The 26,874-nt window shown below is 25.2% G+C and overlaps 1 protein-coding gene across 1 annotated transcript in view; it reads left to right on the forward strand.

Moving 5' to 3' along the window:
* Positions 1–26,874, forward strand: part of LOC101240301 (WASH complex subunit 4) — a 76,639-nt gene that overhangs the window by 6,795 nt on the left and 42,970 nt on the right. Inside the window, exons 2-13 of the mRNA XM_065817524.1 lie at positions 601–740; positions 820–873; positions 3,934–3,999; positions 8,063–8,108; positions 8,806–8,873; positions 11,432–11,508; positions 20,165–20,207; positions 20,396–20,499; positions 20,973–21,093; positions 22,408–22,525; positions 24,542–24,669; positions 25,528–25,688. Coding sequence (XP_065673596.1) covers positions 601–740; positions 820–873; positions 3,934–3,999; positions 8,063–8,108; positions 8,806–8,873; positions 11,432–11,508; positions 20,165–20,207; positions 20,396–20,499; positions 20,973–21,093; positions 22,408–22,525; positions 24,542–24,669; positions 25,528–25,688 — 1,126 coding nt within the window. The remainder of the gene's footprint in view (positions 1–600; positions 741–819; positions 874–3,933; positions 4,000–8,062; positions 8,109–8,805; positions 8,874–11,431; positions 11,509–20,164; positions 20,208–20,395; positions 20,500–20,972; positions 21,094–22,407; positions 22,526–24,541; positions 24,670–25,527; positions 25,689–26,874) is intronic.

The raw sequence follows: 26,874 nt of genomic DNA on the forward strand, positions 1-26,874 counted from the left end.
ATAGTCTTATGTAAATAATTATTTAAATTCATTTAATAATTTATTGATTAAACTTAAACATTTATAATTAATTGCAAAAGTCTGAGTTATTGTGATTCTTTTGAGATTTTTCATGATAGGCAACTAGACATAATCATACTGCTCCAATTAAACATATCATGCTGCTCCAACCATACCCACTACTCTCCAAGTTTTTATTGTAAAATCTTTTATTGTATTGTATTTTTTTATTGTAAAATCTTTTTTATTGTAAATCTTTTTATTGTAAAATCTTTTCAACATGAAAATAAAACATGAAAAAAAAGTTAATAAAACATGTTGAAAATAAAAATTATTTTTATTTTTAAAATGTACTTATTTTATACTTATTTTATGAAAAGATTGCCTATAAATGAATTACTGATGGTCTTGTGTTTTTATAAATTTTTATACATTTATAAAATTTATCTATTGATATTTATATTGTGTGTTAGATTATGAAAATAAATATTATTTTTTGACCGTGATAGTAAGAATATTAAAAATTAAACAAAAAAAAAGTAGAATTTTTTAATTTTTAAAAAAATTAAAAATATGTGACAAAAATATCTATTCTTTTAGAGATAGTAGGTGAATTGCAGTTAAAAAAATATGGCAATTTTTTTGATGAGTATGCTACTCAACTAAAGGCAATTGAAAATGCTTTGGATGAAACAGCTGTCGATATGTGGGATATCACACTAGATCCCATTGCACTTCAGGTTTAACTTTATTTTATTAACAAGTTCTTTTGTCATTCAAACATATTTAAATAAATTTAATTTACATTTTTTTATCTAGACTATTCCCTATGAACAAACAACTCTTATTGAACTCATTAAAACCGACAATAAGGTAATTTATTTTTGAAACGTTTAAAAGTTTTTGCTACATTTAGATATCAATAGTTACAAAATTAATATCTCATTTTTTATTAAAAGTATAACATTAAAAAAAAGTATTTAAAGTAGTTTTGATGATGTTGTTTAGCAGAACATCAATAGAAAAAATAATGTTCGCAATTTATTGCCTTATAATACCTTTAGCCCTCATAGAGTCAGTATTAAATGTCTGAAGCCTTTACCATCTTTACTTTAAACTACTTAATTTTACTTTAAACTTTTATTGGTTGGAACAAAAGTTTTAATACAAAGGTTTTATTGTAACAACATAGCAAAATTGCCGACCTCAAACACTTTTAGGTCAGCAGTAAGGTCTAAAATGGTATTTATTGATCTAATAAATCCATATAGTAACCATATACATCTTCGTCGATATTTTTTCTTTACTTGTTGTTCTACTTGAGTTCTATATAAGTTGTTCTATATGCTACCAAATTGTCAACTTTACCTTCTCATGTCTATTTGTTATTCAGTTTTATCTGTGCAAGAATTGTTTAGTTTAGTATGGAACACAAGTTACAAACAGATGCCTTGATAGTTATCAACATTGAATTTGGGATGTATGCATCCATACAACAGTATGTATGCTACACGTATAAAAATGGTTTTAAATTATTTTTTTTAAAAACAGTAGTGCTGTTAACAACTGATTACTGTATATTTATTATTTATAAATGTTTATATCATCAAAATTATTAAAAAAAAATTATTAAATTTTTTTATTGTAATAACTGTTATGCTTATTTAAAATTAAAACTACAAAAAACAACAAAGTTAAAAAAAATGAAAAAAAGTATTTTAATAAGTTTCCTTTGTTTAATTCATTGTTCACTATACTTATTTGTAAAAATAAATACACACATTTTTCTGAGGCTAAAGTAAACCATTGGTTTCAAAGCATTTGTGACAGTGACTTAAAATTGCAAGATTGGCCCAAATGTGGCATACCAATGGAATTGGATTCTGAGCATTCAAAGAAGCTAATGAAAAACAATCAAAGATTAATTGCCTACTGCTTAGATAGCGAAGTTGAGTGCATTGGTGTTACTACAGAATACTATTTGCACAAAATGGGAAAGACTTCTGAGCTTGATGCTTACATATTACACCAAATGAATGCTAGTCAGTTCGGTCAGCAGACACCTGCATGAACCTCTTATCATTGCACCACAAATTTAACTGGCTCGACCATGTTATCATCAAAGATAAGAAATGGATATTCTACATAAACGCCACCAGGAAGTAACAGCACTTATTTTTATCTAAGAGTTGCCTAGAGTTCATAGACAAGGATGGTGCATATATTGCCAAAGATAAGGAAGTAAGAAATATTTTTTCGAAAAAAATGTTGATTAATTTTTAGCTGAACTAATATTTTATGATTTTTTACATTTACTGGTCTAAAATTTAGATATAATTTTAACAACTTTAGTAAAGTATACAGCTCAGTTTAATCTAATTTTATCCAACATGGTTCAACAGGAATGTGAGACATAACATGAATGTAAGATATAACAGGACTATAAGACACTGACAGATTTTATTAATAAATTTTAATAAAAGCAAAGTTAAAGCTTTTGTTTTAAGCTTTTAACTTTTTAACTTGAAGGTTTTATTCTTTCAAAGCAATATCGAGACAGTTAAGAAAAATTTAAAATATGCTTAGAGTGTTTTTATTGATGCTTAGAGTGTTTTTATTGATGCTTAGAGTGTTTTTATTGTAAGAAGTATAAAAGAAAAAAGAGAAATACATATTTCAAGATGTGACTTTAAAGCAATTCAAGCAAACATTATCTGTAAAATTCTAAATAAAGTTCAAATTTAATTTCTAACTTTTTTGAAAATTAAATTCAACTTTAATTTTAAAAAAAGTTAGAAATTAAACTTGAACTTTGTTTTAACAAAGTTCAAGTTCTTTGATTCTAACTTTTTAAAAATTAAATTCGACAAGGTTCCAGAGAGAGACTCATTACATAGACTCACTATGTAATGCTATGTAATTCTATTAAATAAAGGTTCCAGAGAGAGAGACTTTCTTACATAGACTCGCTATGTAATGCTATGTAATGCTATTAAATAAAGAATCCAGAGAGACTCTCGCTTACATAGACTTGCTATGATCATTTATACTCTTATACTCTTTTTTTTTTCAACTTTTTTTATTGTAACTTTTTCTCTCTCTTTTAACTCTAAACACCAAAATAAAAAAACTTGTTAAACAATAGGCTAAGGGCAATACTTCTACAGGCTTCTTTAGCTAATAATCTAAAAACTCAAACCTCTATATTTAGCTCATTAATAGAATTAATGAGCTAAATCATTCATCCTTTGCATCTCAGTTTTGCTCAGTTAATATAAAATAGGACTTTGTGGAATGCTTGCCTATTAGCGTAATCATCCTTTTGTTTTTAAGTTCCTAAAAAGTGTACCATTGGTTGCACTTTTAGTACACAAACAGAGGATTTTTGTAATACTATTAACATTAAGTAAAACTAACATTATTAGTAAACAGTTTTAAACAAGATTAAGTTACTTTTTTGCATCATCATTTGATGCAGCTTTCACATTTCTTGAATAGAATTTATTGTTACTGTTTAATATGCATTTACAAACATGAAATATGACTTTTTGTTCAAGATCCAATTCAGAGATCAAATTTAATTCAGGTGTCAACAACAACAAGTTTTGTTCCAGGTTATTTAACTATCAGTTAGAGATGAAAATTTTTCATATAAGAATTAGATTACTCAGACACTGTTATAAATATAGTCATAGATTGTTTTCCACACAATAAATAACTTATAAATACTAGATAATAAACATTAATAGTGTTAGAGTAATTGATTTCTAGAAGCCACGCAGGGCTGAAGATTTTTAGAAGCCCCGCAGGCCTTGGAGATTGATAACAATTGCTATTTAGTGTAAGATTTTCACAAATTAAATAAACAAGAATTATTTTTTTTTGCTATTTTTATACTTGTTTGTTTCTATTTTTTTTTCTTTGTATATATAGATATTGAACAAAGTCATGATTGTTCTCTCAACATTGTGTACAGAGTTAAAGTTATTATCTCAAGAGGTAAAAGAATTTTTTTGTCTGTTTATTTAAATGTACTGTGGTCAGAATGTATTGATTATGGAAGTTGTTAATATTCTAGTTAAAGGTAAAGTTCTTCTATATTTACAGAGCTTATCTGCTAATTTAAAAAAACTATTCAAACTATCAAATAATAAATATAAAAATATATTTTCACCTAGACTTGAAGAAAAAGATATAATTTTATATTTTTTATTTAAAATTTTTTGCTAATAATAGTATATTTTTTTCAGTTTAATTTCAAGTAATATTTTTTTTCCAAAGTCTGTCTGAGTCTTGTCTACTAGTTTATAACAGATTTTTGCTCTTGCATTTTGCAAAGCAAAATCTGTTATAAACTACAAAAACCTTATTTCAGAATTAGTTGGGAAATTTGAACGTTTAATTGGCAAATGTCAAATAACAAAGACCTTTTTTTTTTGGGGGGGGGGGGGGGGGTGAGGGGATGTATCTGTTTTTTAACTTAATCAGCAAAAAACAGATACCTCATGCCCCCTGTAAAATCTCTTTGGGAATAAAGCCACATGGTTAAACCTGAAGGAATCAAACTGTTGTTTTGGCAAAAACTGAAACAAAAAAAAACAAATCAAAATCAAAAATCTTTTTTTTAAAGAGCATTTTTTGAAAACCACCGAGACACTTATTAAACAAAAACTTGGTTAAGAAAGAGGCTAAAACAATAACAATTGAAAGATGCATAATAAAAAACTAAAAAGTTTGACTTAGATTTAACAAAATATGTTTGCAAGCTCGGTCCACCTTTTAAAATTTTAGATAATAAAGCTCAAAAGTTTATCCAAAAATAAAAAATAATAATAACAAGTTTACTGTTGAATCTGCATCAACATTTAGGTACAATAAAGGTTGAAAATGAAATTGAAAAGAAGGGTTGAAAATAAAATTTCTCAATGATTTTTTTAGAAAAAAATGAAGTTAGTTTTACAACAGATCTCTGGACAATTTGGAGCAATAATTCCTGCATGAATCACTGATATTATTTATTCACTGATATAAATCAGATTTTATTTAGTAAGTTTTCTCATTGCTTGCGCACCACTTACTGGTAGACACACTGGGGTAGCAATTGCAGCAAACCTGGATGTTTTTTTATCATTATGACAGCAACATTGTTCTAGCTGCTAAAGTTAGTTCAGAACCGCGCTGCAATGTTCAAACAATCCAGCTAGTTATTCTTAAAGCCATCAAAGTTCAATTGAAATTTCTAAAGCAATAAAAAAAAGTTTAGCGTGCATGTGAAACCTGTGTGAAGTATTCTCTCTACAACACGAGCATGCATAGCATCACACACATGCATTTTAACATGTGTGCTAAACCTGTGTGAAGTGTACTTGCCACAACTAAGCTTCAAGATGCATGTGAAGAAAAGGGCTTCTCCAACAGGATCCCTATGGTGAAAAATCATCCTGTTATCCCAGGTTTTCAATGAAATTTCACGGTAATCCTGGTAATTGTTTAAAATATTTTTTTTACCATTTTTAAAGATATTAAAAATATTATCACTCGAAGTTTGAGTACTATTTACTTCCTTTTCCCTCTTGTAACAAATTTTGGTAAAAATCAGGAAAAAAGAGTAAAGATGGCACTTAAATCACCAATAATTTGTAGTATTTGGTTGTGTCCCAGATAGTTATCAATAGAAATTTATAGAGATATAATAGATAATGGTAAAAAGTCAATACCATGTTGCAAAAAAAGAAGTAGTTAAGGAAATCACTGTGCAAACTCAAAAGGGCTTAAGATTTTCCATTTTGATGGACCAATACACATCTTTAAAAAATCATTGCTATTTAAATTTAAATGTGCATTCATTAACTGCGCTTTGGAACATAAGTATGATTCAAATATTTGGGTCGCTTCCAGCTAAAAAATTGTTGATATGGTTGAGAATAAATATCCAAATTTAAATTATCTACAAAGAAGCATATAATTCCCAGCGTAACTGATGGTGCATCAGTTATGAAAAAATTTGGAAGATTAAGCAGGAGAACCAACTTTGTAAATCACTCAAAAATGAAATTTTACAAAAATGTGTAAAAATGGAATGCAATAAAAAACTTCAGTTAATACTCAATATAAAGACAAAGCAGAGTAGTCTTTTTGCAATTTTGAAGCGATTTATTGCATTAAAAACATATATATTAAAAGCATTGATAGATTTTATACACAACAATATTTACAATTTTTCAGAGGAGGAATATTTAGTGGTGCAGACTGTAGTAACAGCATTATAACCAATAAAACTTGGAACTAAAAGACATGGCCAAGGCATCTGTAGTTGATGCAGAGGGTCTGTTAGTGTTTATATTAGGTGTTTTGCACAAAAATAAAGATTGTATTTCGGTTGAAATGCTGCAGTATGTGCAACAGAGAATTGTTGAAAGATAGAATAAAAATTTAGTTGGCTTACTAAAATATTTGAATAATCCATCAAATTATAAACATGAATTGAATTTTCCCACCCAATTGGATAAAATCATTCCTTTTACATAATCCTAGGATTTACCAGGATCCTAGGAATCGAAACATTTTTGTTCCAGAATCCTGGGAATTGAATTTTTAAGGGAAATGAGAAGCTCTAGTAAAGAACTAAGTTAAGCCCAGGGAATTGATTGTTCCAAAACCCATGTTACAAAAGCCTGCATTTGATTGAATATGTAAAGTGCGATGATAAAGAAGCAGTGTGAATGGGCAAAGTAACATCGCAACTAGATAGAGGAAGACTGGGAGAAGGTAGCATTTAGCGATGAAAGTACTTTTTGTGTGGTGAATGATAGATCAATCTATGTGAGAAGGATATTTTCATCCAGACTGTGTGGTTCAACATGTCAAACATCAAATGTCTGTGATGGTCTGGAGTGTTATGTCAGTACATGACTGCAGCCATATCTGCATTGTGGAGAAAACAATGAAACAGGACCAGTACAAGAAGGTGCTTCAGGAGAGATTGCTACCACAAATGAAGACATGGTACCCCAGAAAAGATGACATCTTTTTGCAGGATTGTGCCCTTGCCACAAGGCAAAATCTGTCATGAAGTTTTTAGCTGACAACAAGGTTCGTGTTCTAGATTGGTCTGGCAATTTGCCCGATATGAACCCAATAGAGAATTTGTGGAACATCACTAAGAGTAAACTCAGCCAGTTAAAACCAACAACAAAGCAGCAGATAATTGAAGGAGTCATCAGTGTGTGGCACAGGGATGAAGTCATGACTGCTTATTGTAAAAAACTTGTCTCAAGCATGCCAAATCGTATTTGCAAATTGCTTAAAGTAAAGGGTGGTTTTACCCATGATTAATTTATTTTATTGACAGTACTGGTGCTAACTAGAATTGACAGTTTTTTTGCTGAACTGTTACTGCATTTATACATTATTAAATAGCATTGATGAAATAAAATGTTTTGTATAAATGTGCGCAAGCTAGTGTAAATTTTATTAACTTTTTACTGTTATGCTAATTTTGCCAGGTCTGTATATATATGTACATATATATATATATATATATATATATATATATATATATATATATATATATATATATATATATATATATATCAGAGGAGCATTTTGAAAGTAGTCGACTAATAACAGTTTAGTAGAACAACATTTTAAACGATTAGTAGACTTGTAACAATTTATCGTACACTTACCATATTCGGGCACAATAATGTTTGAAAAAATACAACAATTTTTGTGTACTTAGCTTAATTTGACCAAATGTTGTACTTAACACTTCTGTACATAATACCATCGATATATATATATATATATATACATATATATATATATATATATATATATATATATATATATATATATATATATATATATATATATATATATATATATAATAATTAAATTAGTGTTTTTACTAATGTTTATGTGTATTTATGTATATAATCATTATGTATATTTATGTATATATACATTATGTATATTTATGTATATATGCATATATATTTTTATAAGAACTATGAATCGAAATTCATAGTTCTTAGTCTACAGTTTTTTGTTTTTTTTCCAGGCACAAACAAAGTTTTACTCACCATTGCTTTTGTATGAAGAAGCCTGTGAGTATTTTATTTTTGCTTATGATAATTTATTAGTTATTAACTTATGTTTTATTTTTGGCAAATGTTTGTCTATAAATGTCAAAATATTAACTCTATAATGGGGTATTATTTTTGGATAAATATTACCACAAAATTTAAAAAAAATATTTTAAATAAATTAATAATTAAATATAAAAATTAAAAAACATTAAAAAAATCAAACCTACTAACTTATTATTATTATTACGATTACAACACACACTACAATAAAACCCTAAAAATAAAATCTTTAAAAAAAACCATGATAATTAAAACTCATATCAGTTGAAACCCATAATAATTAAAACACATTTCTATTTGCTTTTACTTTATAGTTCTCTAAAACATTTCTCAAGAGTTTCACAAAAGTTTCATAAAGGTTTCACAAAGGTTTCACAAGGGTTTCAAAAAGTTTTCAGAAGGGTTTAACAAAGGTTTCAAAAGGGTTTCACAATGGTTTCACAAGGAATTCAATAAGGTTTCACAAGGGTTTCCACAATGGTTTTGCAATAGTTTATCAATATTTTCTGATTGCAAAAAAGATTGCAAAATTGTTGTTTTTTAAATATGAAAGCATAAATTAAAAAAGTAAAAATTTACACAATAAATTTAAATAAAGTTCATCTAAAACTTTTGTCGCAAATCATTGAATTTTTAAGTGATTTTTTTTTTTAAGTATGTGAAAAAACTTTAGAAGAAGGAGAAGCCCAATTACACATTGCTAGAATGTTACCATTGTTTCAGGTAAGTTTTTGTTTTGTTTTTAACTTTTGTTTAATGATACTTTGAATACTGTCTTTAGCTGATTATACTTAAATATCTGATTATTGATACTTTGATACTGTCTCTGACTGGTTATATTTTTTTTTATATTGATTGAAATATTTACTTGAAAAAGAAATATTTAAATATAATGAGTAAAAAATTTAAAATAGTTACAGAAAAATATATAGTAGGGTGAGTCAATTTTATTTTATTTTTTTAATTTCAAAAACAGCAAGGTTATTTTTTGTGAAGAACTTTATGGAAATTACAAATCTGCAACAAGAGATTTTTTTAAATAATGTCTTGCTGGATGGGTCAGTGTTGTTTTGAACAGAAAAATGACTAAAATGTGACTAATTAACAGGCCAAAACTAGAATTAAAAAAAAAAATTCTAAAATTTTTAATAAACTCAATAATTGTTATGTTGAATTTTAAGAAAATTGATTATTTGCTTCAAAAAGTCATAAAAATAAACACAGAAAAGGAGTTTTTGTGAAGGGTATTTTTACAAAAATCAGGCACTTTTTTCATATTTTAGACAAAGAATGTTACGGTAAAGTGTTGTTTTTTTCCTGTTTTTATCAAACTTTAAAAGTAAGGGTTGTTCATTTTTGATGGGAATTTTATTGGGAATCTGAATCTGAAAAAGTAAATAAAAATAAAATATGTCTTGTTGGAGGGAATGCTTAGTTTTCAACGAAAAAATGACTAAAATATAAATAATTAAAGAGAAAAAAATATAAATTCAAAAAAAATTTTTTTTAGGATTATTTGATAAACTCAATATAAACTATGTTGAACCTTATGAAAATATCATATTTTGTTAAAAAGTCAAAAAAATAAACACATAATGGGGGCTTTTGTGAAGGTTGCTTTTAGAAAAATTAGTTGATTTTTTTCATATTTTAGGCGGTGAATGTTATCGTAGGGTGCGCTGTCTTTTTTAAAACTAATAATAAGTCAAACGCTTTTGTTTTTACAAACAGTATATTATATACTTATACATTTACATTTGATATAAAATTTGATATCTTTATTAAAATTTACATATAATTAACAATTAATAGTTTATATTTAAAATTGGTGACTCTAAAAGTTATATTTAGCATTGTTTGTGCTCATAAAACCCTTACTGATTTCTTGTGCTCTTATATATCCTACTCGCTTCTCATGGGAATATGTTTTTGCACAAGCCTCTGTAACCTATATTAAACAATAAAAACAATTTAGTCATTAAAAAATTTATTAAGTTATTATATACTTGTAATTGTATAAAAAAGTAACCTGCTTAACACAACGTTCGATGGACCAGGAATGACATGGCCAATCTGGAACAACAATAGGCTTGTTAAAATATTTTCTGACTTCATGGGTTGTGAGGCTTGTGGTAAATAGTGGTTTGTATATTGAAACTTTTCACTCAATTAGATTGGTCAATTTATCAGCATCAGTACTTATGCATGGGGTCTTGCAAATTCTAACTGAAACTCTCCAAACTGAGTATTATCAATTCCTTCCTTTCTAATCTCTAGCCTCTTTTACACTCCTAACTTTCATTCCTCTTCATCTTCGGAACACAAAAGAGTCTGAATAATGCATTCACTAAATGCAAACCATGCAGATCTCTTTACAGTTTTCATTCTATTGCAACAACCTCTTATTTTTTTATATTTTAGTTGTTTCAATTGGAATAAAATATGCCGAGGTCCATCTTATCAGGAATGTTTTACCTTTATTTGAAACCAACAAGGAAAATACACACCAACTATAAATTCAATAATTAAACGTAGATTTCTAAGGTTTTTTTCTGTTAGAAAATGAATTGAAACCCACAATCTACAAAAAAGGTTGGCTGTAGTGAGCCATCTGGAATAAGAAACGGGACCTATTTCAAGGTTCATTAAATTTCAGGTAACACTCCACATCTTATTGTTATTACAATTCTATATCCATAAGCCTGATCAGCCGAAAGATCATGAAGAATTTTGTCTGGCAAAACAATAAGTGGTTCACCTAAAGTTACTTTTTTAACTTTTTGCTTGGATGTTTGTATTAGTGGGACCTCGGCAAACATTATTCCAATTGAATTGAAGTAACATTCTTTGTCTAAAATATGAAAAAAGTGCCTGATTTTTGTAAAAATATCCTTCACAAAAACTCCTTTTCTGTGTTTATTTTTATGACTTTTTGAAGCAAATAATCAGTTTTCTTAAAATTCAACATAACAATTATTGAGTTATTCAAAAATTTGAGAAATTTTTTTTTTAATTCTAGTTTTGGCCTGTTAATTAGTCACATTTTAGTAATTTTTCTGTTCAAAACAACACTGACCCACCCAGCAAGACATTATTAAAAAAATCTCTTTTTGCAGATTCGTAATCTCCATAAAATTCTTCACCAAAAGAAACCTTGCCATTTTTGAAATTTAAAAAAAAAAAAAAAAAAATCGCCACAAATCAACCTAATATATAGGCAGTTCAATGTTGAGAATAAATAATGTTTTAATAATGTTGTTGTAGTAGTTTTTGGGATTTAGGAAATTTCCAATTTTGTACAACGTTGCTATGAAGTTGTTCCTCATGTTATTCATCAACTTGCTTCAATGTACAACAAGTAGGTTCTATATATTTTTTAATGATACACTTCTTTCACTCAAATATATATTTTTTTAATTTAAATCTTAAATTTTTAGTTGTTTTTTTTTTGATTATTATATAATATTGCTTTATTATTCATTATTATTATTTAAAAAAAAAACAAAAAAAAATATGAAATAATGAAAAAATAAAAGTTCAAGGTCCATTTCTCCAAAACTGTCAAAAGTGCAAAAATACAAAACTATAACTTTTGGTTATTTGCCTTTGACCACTTCTACACCACAAAACACTTTCGGCGAGGTACTTTATCTGCATGAACTAGCAAATAAGCCATTATAACAATTTTAAAGTACCTTTTTTGAATTTTTGATATTTAAATATTCTGATAGTCTGATAAGTTTCTGATCAGTCTGAATTGTTATTTATTCCTGGAGGAATTCTTTTGCGATATACCATTTGCTTCATTGCTACAATTACTTTCTTTAAAAAATAATTTGCTCTCCTTATTAATAGTTCTACACATACTGGTTATTTCATTTTACCACTACCTTTTTCCACTTACCAATGTCAGTTTCAATCATTTAATTAAAACATTATTTTTTATTTAAATCAAAGTTTTTGAGGACAACTGAAGTTCCTTAAGCTATCCTAAAATATTGTCTTTATTCAAATATTTTGTATAAGAAGAAGTGAAGAGGGAGTGGAAAAAATATATATTATTTAAAATTAAAAATGTTAATTCTACCCATAAGTCTTCTTAATAAATTATTTATGTTGTGTCCCATTATTTTTTTCCGGAGAATTTAGTCAAAAAATTGATATGTTCACTTATTATAAAATATGATTTTTGAAAAATCTAAAAAATACTCACAAATGAATTTTTTTTATAAATAATATATAATTAAAAACGAAAAAGAAAAAACTTTTATTTTTGAACTTTAAGTTTCATGCAATTATCAGCCATATATTACAAAATTAAAAATGAAACATTAAATTTACAAGTAGAATTAGGATGGCATGAGTTCTAATGACTCCATGGAAACAAAATTTTGGAAGTTTTAAAAGTATAATGTGGCGTAAACGTGATGTAAACCATCAAGGATCAATCTGCAGTATCAAATGAGGAAATAAGGAATTTATTTTTGTGCCTACACTTCGAGATTATTCCACTCCTTGTGTTAAGTAAGTTTTCTCCTTTATACAGCAAAATTTGAAACTTCTCGTTCAAACAGAGGTTGCAAACTTTTGATGCTGGGTTGTATGGTTTGCATTGTTTAACAATCTTCCATTTGACAAAAGGTGTAAAAATGTTTTCTTTTAATTTTCATATTTCTTTAGATAACTCTGTATCATTCTTTTATCTAATTGCATTTAAAGATTTTAAGTGGTTTTCATACTGAACTTTAAAAGATGTTTTGCTGAGTCCAAAATACACTTTTTCTTTGTATTCTGGATTTTTTGAATAAATGGTGGCCTGATAAACAATGTTGTTAGAAAGGATTTAGAAGGATAATGGATTTTATGTTTGGCATGCTGGAATAACTAATTTTGATTGTGTTTCTATTAAATATTTTACGAAGTCTGTGGTTAACTGAAAAGTGGAGGTCATTGAGGTTCAAAAAACATTTACTTATTTTTGTTACAACATTTGTACTGAAAGAAGGATTATACCTAATTATCTTGCGTTTATGATTGCCATTTGTAAAAAAATTAAAATAAAATAGTACTTTTGTTTAAATGATAAAATTTTGTAGTTTTTATTCAGGACATATTTTTTAAATACGTTTAAACATAATAAGTTTAAACATATAATTTTCTTCTGTTCTAATTAATAATAAAAAATACGGAAAAAAAACTTTCACACTTTCAAAATCTGTTCTTTTAAGAACATTGAGCACTGTATTGTGTAGAATACATTTTAAAGTTGTTTAAATATATATATATATATATATATATATATATATATATATATATATATATATATATATATATATATATATATATATATGTATATATATATATATATATATATATATATATATGTATATATATATATATATATATATATATATATATATATATATTTAAACAACTTTAAAATGTGTTCAACACAATAGAGTGCTTAATGTTCTTAAAAGAACAGAGCAATTATATATTAGTAGAAAATCACTTAGCAAAAATTTTTTCATTTTACACTGTGTTTCATCAACAAAGGTTCATCAGAAATGATTGATCAAAATAATAAAACTTCAATTTATACAAAAATTAAATTACAGGAAGTCGCAAATGTATTGTAAATTTTCACACATTTGTGGAATTTGCTGACATTATTATAAAAAGAATTCTTTAGAAATGATTACTTATGGTTTTTTGAAAATGTTTTTTTAAAAAGGTATTTAATGTAAATAATATTTAAAATCATTTATTTTTATAGTTTTTTAGGAGAAACTTATTTTCGTGCCTACATTTAGAAATTAATTCTGATTTTTTGCTTAATAAGCATTCTTGATTTGCATGTGTAATTATTTCAAATTTTTCTTGTAGGCATAGTATGCATTATTTAGAAATATTGTTATATGCAGGCGCTGTTTTAACGACGGACCAATTCAGTATAAAATCATCAATATTTTTTTCTTTTAATTCCCATATATATTTTGACAGCATCGTATCATTTGAATACTTTTTATTTTTGAAAGATTGCTTATGATTAGCAAAACATTTTTTCCATTCACCCTCTGTTATGCCAATATATTGTTTATCAGGTACATTCTTAGAGGAAACAACACATTTATATACCACATTTTTTGATAAACAACTTCCACTCATTGGACAACTGTTTTTTTGCTTGCAATTCCAATTTTTTGTAGTTTTTTCATTTAGGATTTCTTTTTTGTTTAACAAAGCATCATTGTGACCTTTTATAATTCTTTCCATATTTTTTGTGCAACTGTAGCTAACTTTAATTGTATTTCGATTAAAAACTTTATGTAATTTATTAGAGGGCGGGAAATGCTTATCGACCAATTTTAAAAACACTTTTCCTATGTTAGTGGAAACATTTTTGCTATATGGGGGGTTGAACCAAATTACATTTCTAGTTCTACTTCGTTTTTTTGTATTCTTTTTTTCAGGGTCAAATTTTAGTTCAAAATCTTCAAAACCACTTTTTTATAGGGCATCTTCAAATATTCGTTTAGAGGAATTGAATACATTTTCATTAGAGGAGTTTTGGTTTAATCTGTTATTAATTGAAATCGGGATTTGTTTTAGAATTTGGGGTGGATGATTTGAGTTGATATTAATATACAATAACTCATCGTTTGGTTTTTTGAAAGGCTTATATGAATTTTCAGAGAGGTTAAATGTGACATTCACAGAAAATTCACAATTTTTAAATTTATGTTTATTTCGATTCGAAAGCCAATATTTTTAAAAATTTTTATAATATCTTTTCTAATTTTATTGAGCTGTGTACCAGATTTTCTACGCATTACTATTAAACCATCGTTGCGATAAAGGCCTAAATCTTTTATATTGATTATTTTACTTGACAAATCTAAAATATATAGTCCAACAAATTCACAAATTTCTGCTCCGTCATAACTGCCCATTGTTACATCAAAGCAGTCATGTATGTTTTTCTTTTTCCAAGTTTCCTTATTAAAATAAAGTAAGGTTTTTCTACAATGTTTTATTATAGGGATTGTGTCATCAGGAATAACTGTGTGGCTTTTTGAAAATTCAATTGTCTTATCTAAAATATCTGCAGTTATTGAGGGGTAAAAATCATTAATGTCAAACTGAATAAATGTACAGTCATTTTTATTTTCGATTATGGAAAACCAATTTATAACATCAGTGGTATTTTTCCAATGTTGCAAATTTAATTTATTTCTAAGAATATTATTAATTTTGTCCAATTTAATTTTGCTTACATGTCTAATCTCAATTTTTGAGGGAACCAATAACCTACAAGGAAGTTTGTTTTGAAAATTTGGTTAATGGTCTTTTAATGTTACGAAGGCTTGGGCAGGGGCAGTTGATTTGATTCTGTTATCAAGGTTTATTTTTTTAGCAATACTTTGCGCTTCTAAATTAATTGCGTTTTCCAAATTTTTAGGGGGTTTTTCATAAAAACTAGTGATATTATCGCGTAAAATTTTTTCATAGTTTTCTGTTGTGAGTTGGTAAATGTTATTTGTTTTATCAGCAAAAAACAAAATTTTAGGGTTTGATTTATTTTTTTTAACATCTAACTTTTGAATTAACAGAACAAAAAAAAAAAAACAAAAAAAACATTTAGTTAGAAAGCTTACAAAACAACAACAGAAAAATTTGTTATGTTTTTGACTATATAGTTAATGTTGATATTTATTAACTTATATAGTCAAAAACATAACTTATATTTATTATTTATTTAATAAATTTTTAAAAAAAGTTCATTGAAACACATTTGTTGTTGTAGTTGTTTTTAAAATTAATCATACAAATTGTTTTGAAACATTGACATTCATCATAAAAAAAAATGCTTATGAAATAAATAAAATTTTATTTGATATTCTATGATAATTTATTTAATGGTGTTTTAAAACTTTATTTAAAAGCATTTAGCCTAGTGTAAAACATTTCATTTACAAAGCATAACAAAAAATAACTTTGTTACATTTTCAACTATTAAATTTATAGATTCATTAAAAAGTTTATTGAACAATTGTTTTCGTTATGGCTCATAAAATTAATTGTACAAATTGTTTTAAAATCATTTACTTTTATCGTAAAAAAATACACTCTTTAACTTTTTTTTTATCTTTTGATAATTTAAATAAAATGGTTTTTATAGTCATGAAAAGCAATTTCTCATTTTATTACCTTATACTTTATTTCAGCGCATTTTTGAAATTATTTCAAAAATCTAAAAAGCTGTGAAGTTGTTGCAAAAAAAATAAAATGTGTGGTCAGTAATAGCGCGTTAATCACACACCTTTCCTGTCCACGACTCTCTCTCTCTCTATATATATATATATACATGTATATATATATATATATATATATATATATATATATATATATATATATATATATATATATATATATATATATATATATATATGTATGTATTATTAAATGTATATATAAAATCTAAAAAGCCATGGTCAGAAATAATGTGTGATCGCGCGCCTTTTTCCTGTCCATGACTGTATATATATTACCTAATGAAAAAAACTTATGATAACACCATCTGCAACTCTCCTGATCATGCTAACAAAATGCTAACACCGGTTCTTCACTTGAGTTGTCTGAACAGTATCATTGCCTCATCATATGGCAATAGAAACTGGCTTCTAGTGACAAATTATTTTATTTCAACAGCTCTAAATTTATATACAAGTTCGACAACTACAAATAAAACAAAAAAGAATTCAACAAACTTGACTGGTCATCTGCCTTTAAAGATTTAAGAGTGGAACAAAGTTACCAGTTTTGGCTCAACAAATACAATTAATGTTGTCTTCAATTCATCCCATGTATGCCAAACAATACTTATCAATACTTTATATTGAGTTTTTTTTTTTTAAATAAAATTTAAAACTGTTTTGAAAATAATTAATTTATTTTGCTTCTTGTTAATTATTCTGACACCTTAGCAACAGTAACCTAGCAAAAATATATCTTAGATTATAAAGTTTAAAACATTTTGAAATTTTTTGTTTTGTTTTGTTTGAAATGGTGTTTAATCATTTTTATCTAAAAAAAACTCTCTTTTCAAATTAAGAAAGTGCTGTATAAGATGCTTATCAACAATAACCTAGCAAAAATAATACTGTTTTCAAGTAAGATGATTTTATATTCACTTTTATGCTTAGTTATCAAATATCAAGATAAAGTCATTATATATTATAAATAAAAAAAACTTTATGAGTATTTTTTTTTTAAATGAATTTACTTCCAACAACGTTGGAAGCAATCTGTATTTAAGTTTATAAAAACTTTTTTTGAACATGAAAAAACAGTTGCAGTAAAATGATGTGACTTTGCTTAATGAGTCATGCAAGATTTTTTCCTTTTTTTTTTTTTCAAGGAGCTCTAAAAATGTCAAGTCATTTATGATCTGCAATTAAAAAAAATAAATGAAATGTTATGACTTGGAACCTATTTATTTTTGGAGTCTCAGAGCCCTATTGTCTTTGCCATCATTATACGTAAGGACTCTGGGTTCAAAACTTGATTGTTCCTATAACTTAACTTTTTTTCCAAAACAGTCCATAGGCCATTTTACATTTTTAGAGCTTCTGGATACCAAAAACTAGGAAGAAATAATTGTTTTATGACTTTCAAATCTGAAGAGTTTTTTGGGACTGGTGCCTGATTTTATTTGATGGAAAGTTCTTATAAGCAGTAGTCTTGTAGTATTTGTTAAAAAACAAACACTGGCATAGTGTAAACCTATGTCAGTGCAAATGTCAAACTTTGTGTAAAAGTAAATGTAAAGTAGATTAACTCAAAGGTAAAATAGACACTTGCAGCATAACATAGTTGCAGAGTAATATAATAGAGTTGCAAAAAAACTCTTTTTTTTCTTTGACATTTTTTTGGGTCAAAAAACGTTTTTTTGTTTTGTTTTTTGCCGTTTTTTTAGTGTTGTTTTACTTTTTTTTAACAATTTTTTTTGTTTTTTTGGCATAAATTTTGGAATAGTTTTCCTTTATTCAAGTATATTTTTAGTATATGACCATTAAAATTACATGTATAAACATCAATTTTTAATAAAAAATTGAATTAGCTTTAAGTTTGCTAATGATCTAGGCATACTGTAATGAAATTTTTATTTGCCATGTTTTACTAACAACTGTGATACTCTCATTATAGAAACTATTCTTTTTTTATAAGAAAGTTACCATTTTAATTTTGATAATGTAAATATATTAGTATATAATACCATGCCAATTTAATGTCAGACTTCAAATGCTCAAAGAAATAAGCAATCTATCAAGTTTGTTTATTTATTTAAGCATTTGTATATTATGTACTAGTTTAGTCGTACATTGTTTGTTATATTTGTCAAAAAAATCAAATACTGCTAGTAGGCCTTTATAAAAAAAAAGCCCTATACTGAACTTTAACTAAGGTTTTATTTCTGCTCCCTGTATAGAGAGCTTAATCATTATTGATTACCAACAGAAAGAAATCACTCTATAATTTAAAGATATCCTTTCTCTATCTCTATATATATATATATGTATGTGTGTATATATATATATATATATATATATATATATATATATATATATATATATATATATATATATATATATATATATATGTATATATATTTATATATATTTATATATATGTATATATATGTATATATATTTATATATATATATATATATATATATATATATATATATATATATATATATATATATATATATATATATATGGGCTATATTTATATATATATATATATATTTGGGCTGGTTCTTCTAATGATGCTCATTTTCTTCTAGACAAGGTCCAAAAATGCATTGTAAATGTAGTTGGAACCACTCTGTCTGTTAAGCTTGAGCCTCTTTTTCATTGTTGTTGAATTGCATCTCTTTCTCTTTTACAAATTCTATCATGGTTGCTGCTCAAAGGAGCTATCATCCCTAATTCCATTAACAAAAACTCCTTCTCGCCTGACTCATCATTCAGCTAACTCTCATTTACCGTATTTGTCTCTGCATGCTCTAAAATCTTTTATTTGTCTAGTTTTTTTACCTGCATTTTAACCCTTGGAGTTCTCTTTCATCTTCATGTTTTCATATATATATATATATATATATATATATATATATATATATATATATATATATATATATATATATATATATATATATATATATATATATATATATATATATATATATATATATATATATATAAATATATATATATATATATATATATACATATATATATATATATATATATATATATATACATATATATATATATATGTATAAACAATATATATATATATATATATAATATATATATATATATATATAAATATGTATATATATATATATATATATATATATATATATATATATATATATATATATATATATATATATATAAACAATGTTTGTTGTGCAATATATAACACTAAAACCAATAAAGATAAAATTGAAGAAGATAAAATTTTCTAAGAAGTTTTTATACAGGACTGCTCCAACCGTGTAAACCTTTCAGCATACCAAAATAAAAAAGAATGACATTAAATTTCAGTATTAATTGTCCTATTTAAATCAGAAATTAAAATATGAACTAAGATATTGCCATTAAAGTTAAATTTAGCTTAAATATCTTAGACAAACTTAGACAGATTTGTCTAAGTTTGGCACTAATCTACTGTTTGGCTCTTAGACAAATTTGTAGTTTTAACAATTTGTACTTATGTCAGTGTTTTTAAAATTGATGAGCTCACTTCACACTTATGTAGGTTTTCACTCTGGCTTGATTGTGTGCAGGTTTCTTCTTGTGAATTTTGCTCATGCATCTGTCCCAACTTAAAACTTTGCTGTCAAACAATCAACTACTTTTTTGCTTTATAGTTTTTATTTTCATTTATTTATTTTTAATTTATTTTCTATGTTTATTCTCATCTCAATTAAACAAATCTTTAGAGATGGTCATAAAGTTATTAATGTATCCGATGTTCACTTTTTGGTAAGATTCCTAGTTTATCATTTTTGAAGTTTATTAAATTATTATTCACAAGTTTAACATTTGAATTTTGTCCAAACATTTAATTGCTTTACGTTGCCCATATGCTTAATGTTTAACATAATAATTTATTGTTGTCTATAAATTTTGTTGCGCTTACAGTGTTTATAACTTATTTTAAACTTTTTTAGGCATTGTTTAAACACTTAGGTGAACTCTTACTTTCAATGATTACTTTGGATGAGATTATAAACAATGGTGCGGTATTACTTGAACATTGGAAAAAATACAAAAGGTGTAATTTTAGCTTTCAAAGTTTATGACAATCAAGTTATGTACTAAATTATTGACAATTTAATGTTAAAATAAAAAGTCAAAGTTTTAATTTAGCTTTAATTAACTTTTTTATATTTTTACTTTTATCCTAAACTATTTAATGTGTTTTAAACAATGTAATCAGTGTGCAACGTATCCTTAACTATTTAATATGTTTTAAACAATGTAATCAATGTACAAAATATTCTAAACCATTTAATGCATTTTAAATGATGTAATCAGTGTGCAAAGTATCCTAAACTATTCAATGTGTTTTAAACAATGTAATCAGTGTACAAAGTATCCTAAACTATTCAATGTGTTTTAAACAATGTAATCAGTGTACAAAGTATTCTAAACCATTTAATGCATTTTAAATGATGTAATCAGTGTGCAAAGTATAATAACTTGTCACAAAAAATATTTTTTTTTTTGTCTTGAATTTTTGCTTAGAATGCTTAAGACTGTTCATGGCAATGCTCAGCATTTTGGAGTAGATAGTACAAAGTTACGACCATTTGAAAAATTTCTTTTACAAGTGGAAACTCAAGTTCTGAATGGAAAAATATTTGAGGTAATGCTGTAAGCTAATGCAATAACTAATGTATTAGCAGCTAAAAAGTATTTTTGTTCAAAATATATCATATATTCTTTGCTTACAAGTTGATAACTTTACATTAAATTTCAAGCAAATTTTATTTACTAACAAACTTTTTTTTTTTTAATTGCTAATAATTTTCACAATATTTTAAAACTAAATTCAATTTTCTTACTTGAAACATTGTGTCTAAATTTGAGGCGTTAAGTTTACATTTGAGGCTTTCATTCTTAACAAATTTCGAAAGTTTGTTTACAATAATATTTTTTAGTTTTTGGTGCAAACTTAAAAACAATTTCTTTTTGTTACTGTAATTTTTTTATTTTTAACATAACTATCAAACTCCAGCTGTAAGACTTTATTTTATTTAAGTTAATGCTTTGGCTAAACCAAGAATCGTGGATTTTATTAGATTTGAATCAGTTTTTTGAGACCTTTAAAGTGTGTTTATAATCATTATCTTGCTTAAGAATGTTTTTTTTTTTTGACATATGTTGAATTTTTTTTTTTTTTGACATGTTGTGTAATCTAATTTTTTTATTAAACCAGTTTTTACATTACATTGATTACATTGAGAATCCATGATGGTTAATGTAATCACTAAATATACGATAATACTTAATCACATTGATATGCAGTCACAATTATACTAAACCACAGCATTTTTTTATTATAATTTTACTTGACTTTTTTGAAATTTTAAATTTTTGTTTTATCAGAGTTTGTTTAATTTTTTTCACCTTCTTATTTAAAAATAAAGTATATAGCTATTTCAAAGTAGTTTTGTCATTAATAGAATGACATTAGCATATATACTTTTTTGCTGTTTATTTGTTGTTGTAATATATTGTTTTTAGTTACACAATCATAGATATACATAAATCTGATGATATATATAGATATATACAATTACTTATCTTATACTAATAAACATAATAAATACTTTTTATTGTTTAGCAGTAGCAGTGTTATTAAATAAAGGAAAGTGTATTTGTTTTCAAATTTTTATTTGAATAAGGTGGTTCTTTGTTTACAAAGTTTTTTAAATGTTATGAATTACAAAGCTTTTAATTTGCAGATGTGGGATCAGTGGTGACTTTTAATATTTTATTTGTAGTAATGAACCCAACGTCTGTACCAATTCTGCAAAATTACGAAGTTGTTAAATGTTTTTTTGTTTTTTTAATTTTGAAAATAACAAAAAAAAGGTTCAGGAGTTTTAATGCTGCAAAATAGATAACAAAACAAAATAAATATGAAAGATTTTTTTTCTCTATAATTTCCTTTTAGAATTGTTTGAATCTGAAATATGATACTCGTTTTGTTAATGTAACACGTAACCCTGTTTTATCAGAAGAGTTTTCTCATTGTCTCAAGCTAATGTTTCACAGTATAGAACCTAAAATAGGTATTTTTTATTTTTATTTACATAGATATGTTTGAATCTTATACCACAAATACTTTATATGTATTATATTATTAAGACAATCATTCAACTGAATCATTTGAAAAACGTATAAATTAAAATTGCCAAAAAATAAAAATGTATCATTGTTACAAGATCTAACTTTAATTTTAATGTTAGACAAAAACTGGTTCAACTAATCACCAGCAAGTAATAGTAGAAATTTGTTTTTTATGAATACAGAATCATTTTTTTTTTATAACCAAAAAGTTTTATTAAATTTTTATGAATTTTTTTATGATCCATAATTAAGTGTCATAGTAAATATTTTTTTTAAGACAAAAATTACACCTTTTTGTGGGTGAAGACAGCTTTTAATTTGGTATTTAAATTCATTTAATTACTGGTTCAAAATCTTCGTTTCCAGACTTTCTTAGAAAGTTTAGTGTCATTTTGTGTCTTTCAAAAATAAGGAATTGCGTTGTTTGCAAACCTAAAATTGAAGGAGTATTCCCTAAATATCAATGAACATTATTGCTTAAAAGTTTGCATCGTTTTTAAAGGGCATGCAGTTTTATAGCTTGTATAGTTTTCTTAATGTTTGTAATGTTAGCAATCTTTTTATTTTGATGTTTTTGCTGATCGAAATTTTTTAGTTGAATTAATGTTAACTAATATTTTGCATTCTACTGTTGCATTCAACTGTTACATTTAACTTATTTTAACTTTATCTCTGTTGAAAGTCTTGTGGAGCTTATGAGGCCATAGAAAATGTCAATTATTTTTATGATAGGTGTGATTTTATTCTTCTTGCTGGAGAATTAATTTCTTTTGTCATTTATAGATTAGTATTAGGATGATTTAAATTTGAACAATATTAAAGACATGACTAAATCTAGTTTTTGTCAATTTTTATTTGTAATGACAAGAATATTTTTAATAAATTGGATAAAGTAAAATTAAATTAAAGAGTTGGATGACAAATTTTAAAGATTTGATAAAGGTCAACAACCATTTTAATATATTGGGTGGATGGTTGGAACTAGCATCGATATAGTTTAATGCACTGTCAGGTTTGTGGTATGGTTGGAATTTTCAGTTGTAAAGGTTTAATCTTATATCCAGGTAATAATCAGTTTACAAACTGCACTGAATAGAAATACTAAAACTTTTGAATATCTGAGTTACACATTTCATTTTTAGCATTTTAGGATTGCTAACATTTTTAAACATGGCCAATATATATAATGAATAAAATAAATGTTGTATGTAAATCCCCTCTAATGTTACCTATATCCCATTTTAAAGAAAGATCTTACAATGGTTTTTGTAAAAATTCATTCAAGATCAGGTTTGTAAATAACATAAGATCTTCTTTATTTCGCCAGGTACAAAAAAAACCACACTTAAGTTTCTAAACAAAATCTAATACTTACAGATTCTGTTCTTTAAGCCAATAATTATGTAGAACATAATTAAGTGTCATTATAATTGCTTCATCCGGGTGTAATTTTTGTCTTAACTAAAAGTGTTTAACTATGACATTAATCATAGATTCTTACTAAACAAAAAAAGTTGTGTAAATAATACAGTTGAATGATTATCAAATGGCATAAAGCTTAAAGTTCTACAAAAAGTTTTTTTCATTTAAATTATATATAAATACATTATTTTATTTTATGGTACTGGTGATTAGCAAATTTATATTTAATTTTTTCTTAGCTAATTCTTGTTTTGTCTCCATAGAGATGTCAGATGTCACTCCATTGTATTTTGAAAATTATCTTAAATGTTTTTATTGTTTGTTTTATATATATATATATATTTATATATATATATATATATATATATATTTTTTTTTTTTTTATTTAATATATATATATATATATTTATATGTATATATATTTATATATATATATCTTTATTTGCAAATATAAATATACAACTGATATAGTTATAAAGTAATTTGATTTGAAGACAATATATTTGTTAATACTTAACAAATTTTTACCCTAATAGGTGAACTGACAGAAATTAATCAAAGACATCATTATGTTGGACTACTTGGTCTTTTTACTCTCCATTTTAATATATACGGAGCTTTAGACAAAAAATTTTTTAAACTTCTTTGGGAAGTCTATAAAAAGGTAAATGGACAACTGTTATGGAGTTATTTACATTTGGATTGTGAGTAAATTGTTTTTTAAAGAATAACTTAGTAGCAACCATTTTTGATTCGGTAAACTCAATAGTTATTAAATTGTATTTAATGATAATAGAAATAAACTTTTATTTGTTTTACTAGTGAACTTGTTCCTAAGTGGCCGTGTACCTTATGTGTATATTTTGACTTCAGGCTACATTCTTATTTTAGGCAAAGTTTTAAATAGTTCTTAAAAAGAAAAATTTTAATGATTGTCCAAAGGCAAATTTTCTTCAAATAAAATGTTTATTTGTGAAAGTTCAAGTTTAAAAAGGAAACCTTTATAATCCAGTATGACTATTAAATCATCCTTAAATATGCAAAATAATAACAACTTTTACAATAATTTTTACAAATTATAAATCTTAATTATGGAAGAAAACTGTGTTACGCTGGCGCACTAGGAACTACATTGGGAATTGGTAGTTTTGGGTATTCTTTTAATGGTGCATCACAACCATACCCAACAGCTGTTAGCTGAAATACAAATTTTTTGAAAGTTTTGTTCTTTGAAAGTTTTGTTCTTTGAAAATTTTGTTCTTTGAAAGTTTTGTTCTTTGAAAGTTTTGTTCTTTGAAAATTTTGTTCTTTGAAAGTTTTGTTCTTTGAAAGTTTTGTTCTTGGAAAATTTTGAACAACTGCTTGATGAAATGTTTTTTTTTTTGTAGTTAATACCGTCAATAGTTAAAAATAATCGTTATTATTTACTTTATGCCAGAGAACTTAAATTTGATTATTACAGCTATTTAAAAAAAATTGTAAAATACCTGTTAACAATATTGGTTTTATTAATTTAATACAGGTACCTGCTATCCATTTGGCTGGTAATATTCTGTTTTTTCCAAATGACTTTTTAATGAAATATATTCCTCATTGTAACAAGTTCATTGATAAAAAGCAAACTGATGCTGTTTTGCTGGCAAAACAACAGTACTTATCTTTCAACAATCAAGGCTTTGGAAAGTATGTTTTTATAGAAAGTTAAAAGTAAAAAAATTTTTTATATTATATACATATAATATCAAGGAAATATGATTGTTGACAATATTTAAATAGAAAATTGCAACTTACTAATATATCATAAGTTTATTTATTAATTATTAACTGCTTAAATTATTTATTTATAAATTATACTTTTATTGTGTTGTTAAAAAAAAACGTGAATGGATAATTATTTTTAATTTATTAATTAATTATAAAATGTTCATTTTTTTAATTAAAACTTTTTTTTTTTAAAGTTTGTTAAAACATTTATTTAAAAGTAAAAAGTTATGAAGTTTTCTAATTTTTTTAAAGCTTTATTAAAAGTTTTTAATTTATTGGTTAATTTATTCTTAGTTATTTTAATAGTTTATTTAAAATTAACTCTTTTTTTTTCCACCTTTTATTAAAAGGTGGGAAAAAATTCTAAAAACTAAAAAAAGCTCTGTTTCTAAAAAAAATTAATGTAAAAAATAAAAAAATTTTAAAGAACTTGAAATTATGTTTAAGGCATATAATGTACTCTTTAGTTTAATTATAGAATAATTTGCATAAAAATAAAAAAAATGAAAAACTAAACCAATACAAAGACTTTAAGAAATCTCAATAAAAAATTATAAGCTTCAAAGAACAAGAATGACAATTACATAAAAAGAATTGATTTGAACAAGAGATTTTTTTTTCATGACCACTGTTGCTGTGAGTACAAAAAACAGGACGAGAAAAAAACAAAATTTAACAGCTTCACTTAAATAAATCTGTTTGACCCTTAAAATATCCTGATAAAATTTCAACATGCTTTGGTAAAATTTAATAAAGATAAAAATCAGTTAAATTTATGCACACAAACTTTATGTATTGATTTTACATTTTTTTAAAAAGTTCTGAATTAACTCTTACAAAACTAAACCAAATTTAATTTTATTAAAATATTTTTTATTGGGTTTGGTTTGTACTTAAGTATTATTCTTTTAATTTAATACAAAATATTTTTAAGCTTTAAGTTTTGCACCAAATGTTCTATTACAATATTAATATATGAAGGTTGCTAAGGGCGGTAAGATAAATAATTTAACATAGGTAAAAAAATATAGCAAACTCATTGAAAATAAACTATAAAAAGTATATACAAGTATATATTTTTTAAAAGTTAAGAAATTTTTTTTTC

The sequence above is a fragment of the Hydra vulgaris genome, chromosome 14, assembly GCF_038396675.1.
Source record: "Hydra vulgaris chromosome 14, alternate assembly HydraT2T_AEP".
Taxonomy (NCBI): Eukaryota; Metazoa; Cnidaria; class Hydrozoa; order Anthoathecata; family Hydridae; genus Hydra; species Hydra vulgaris.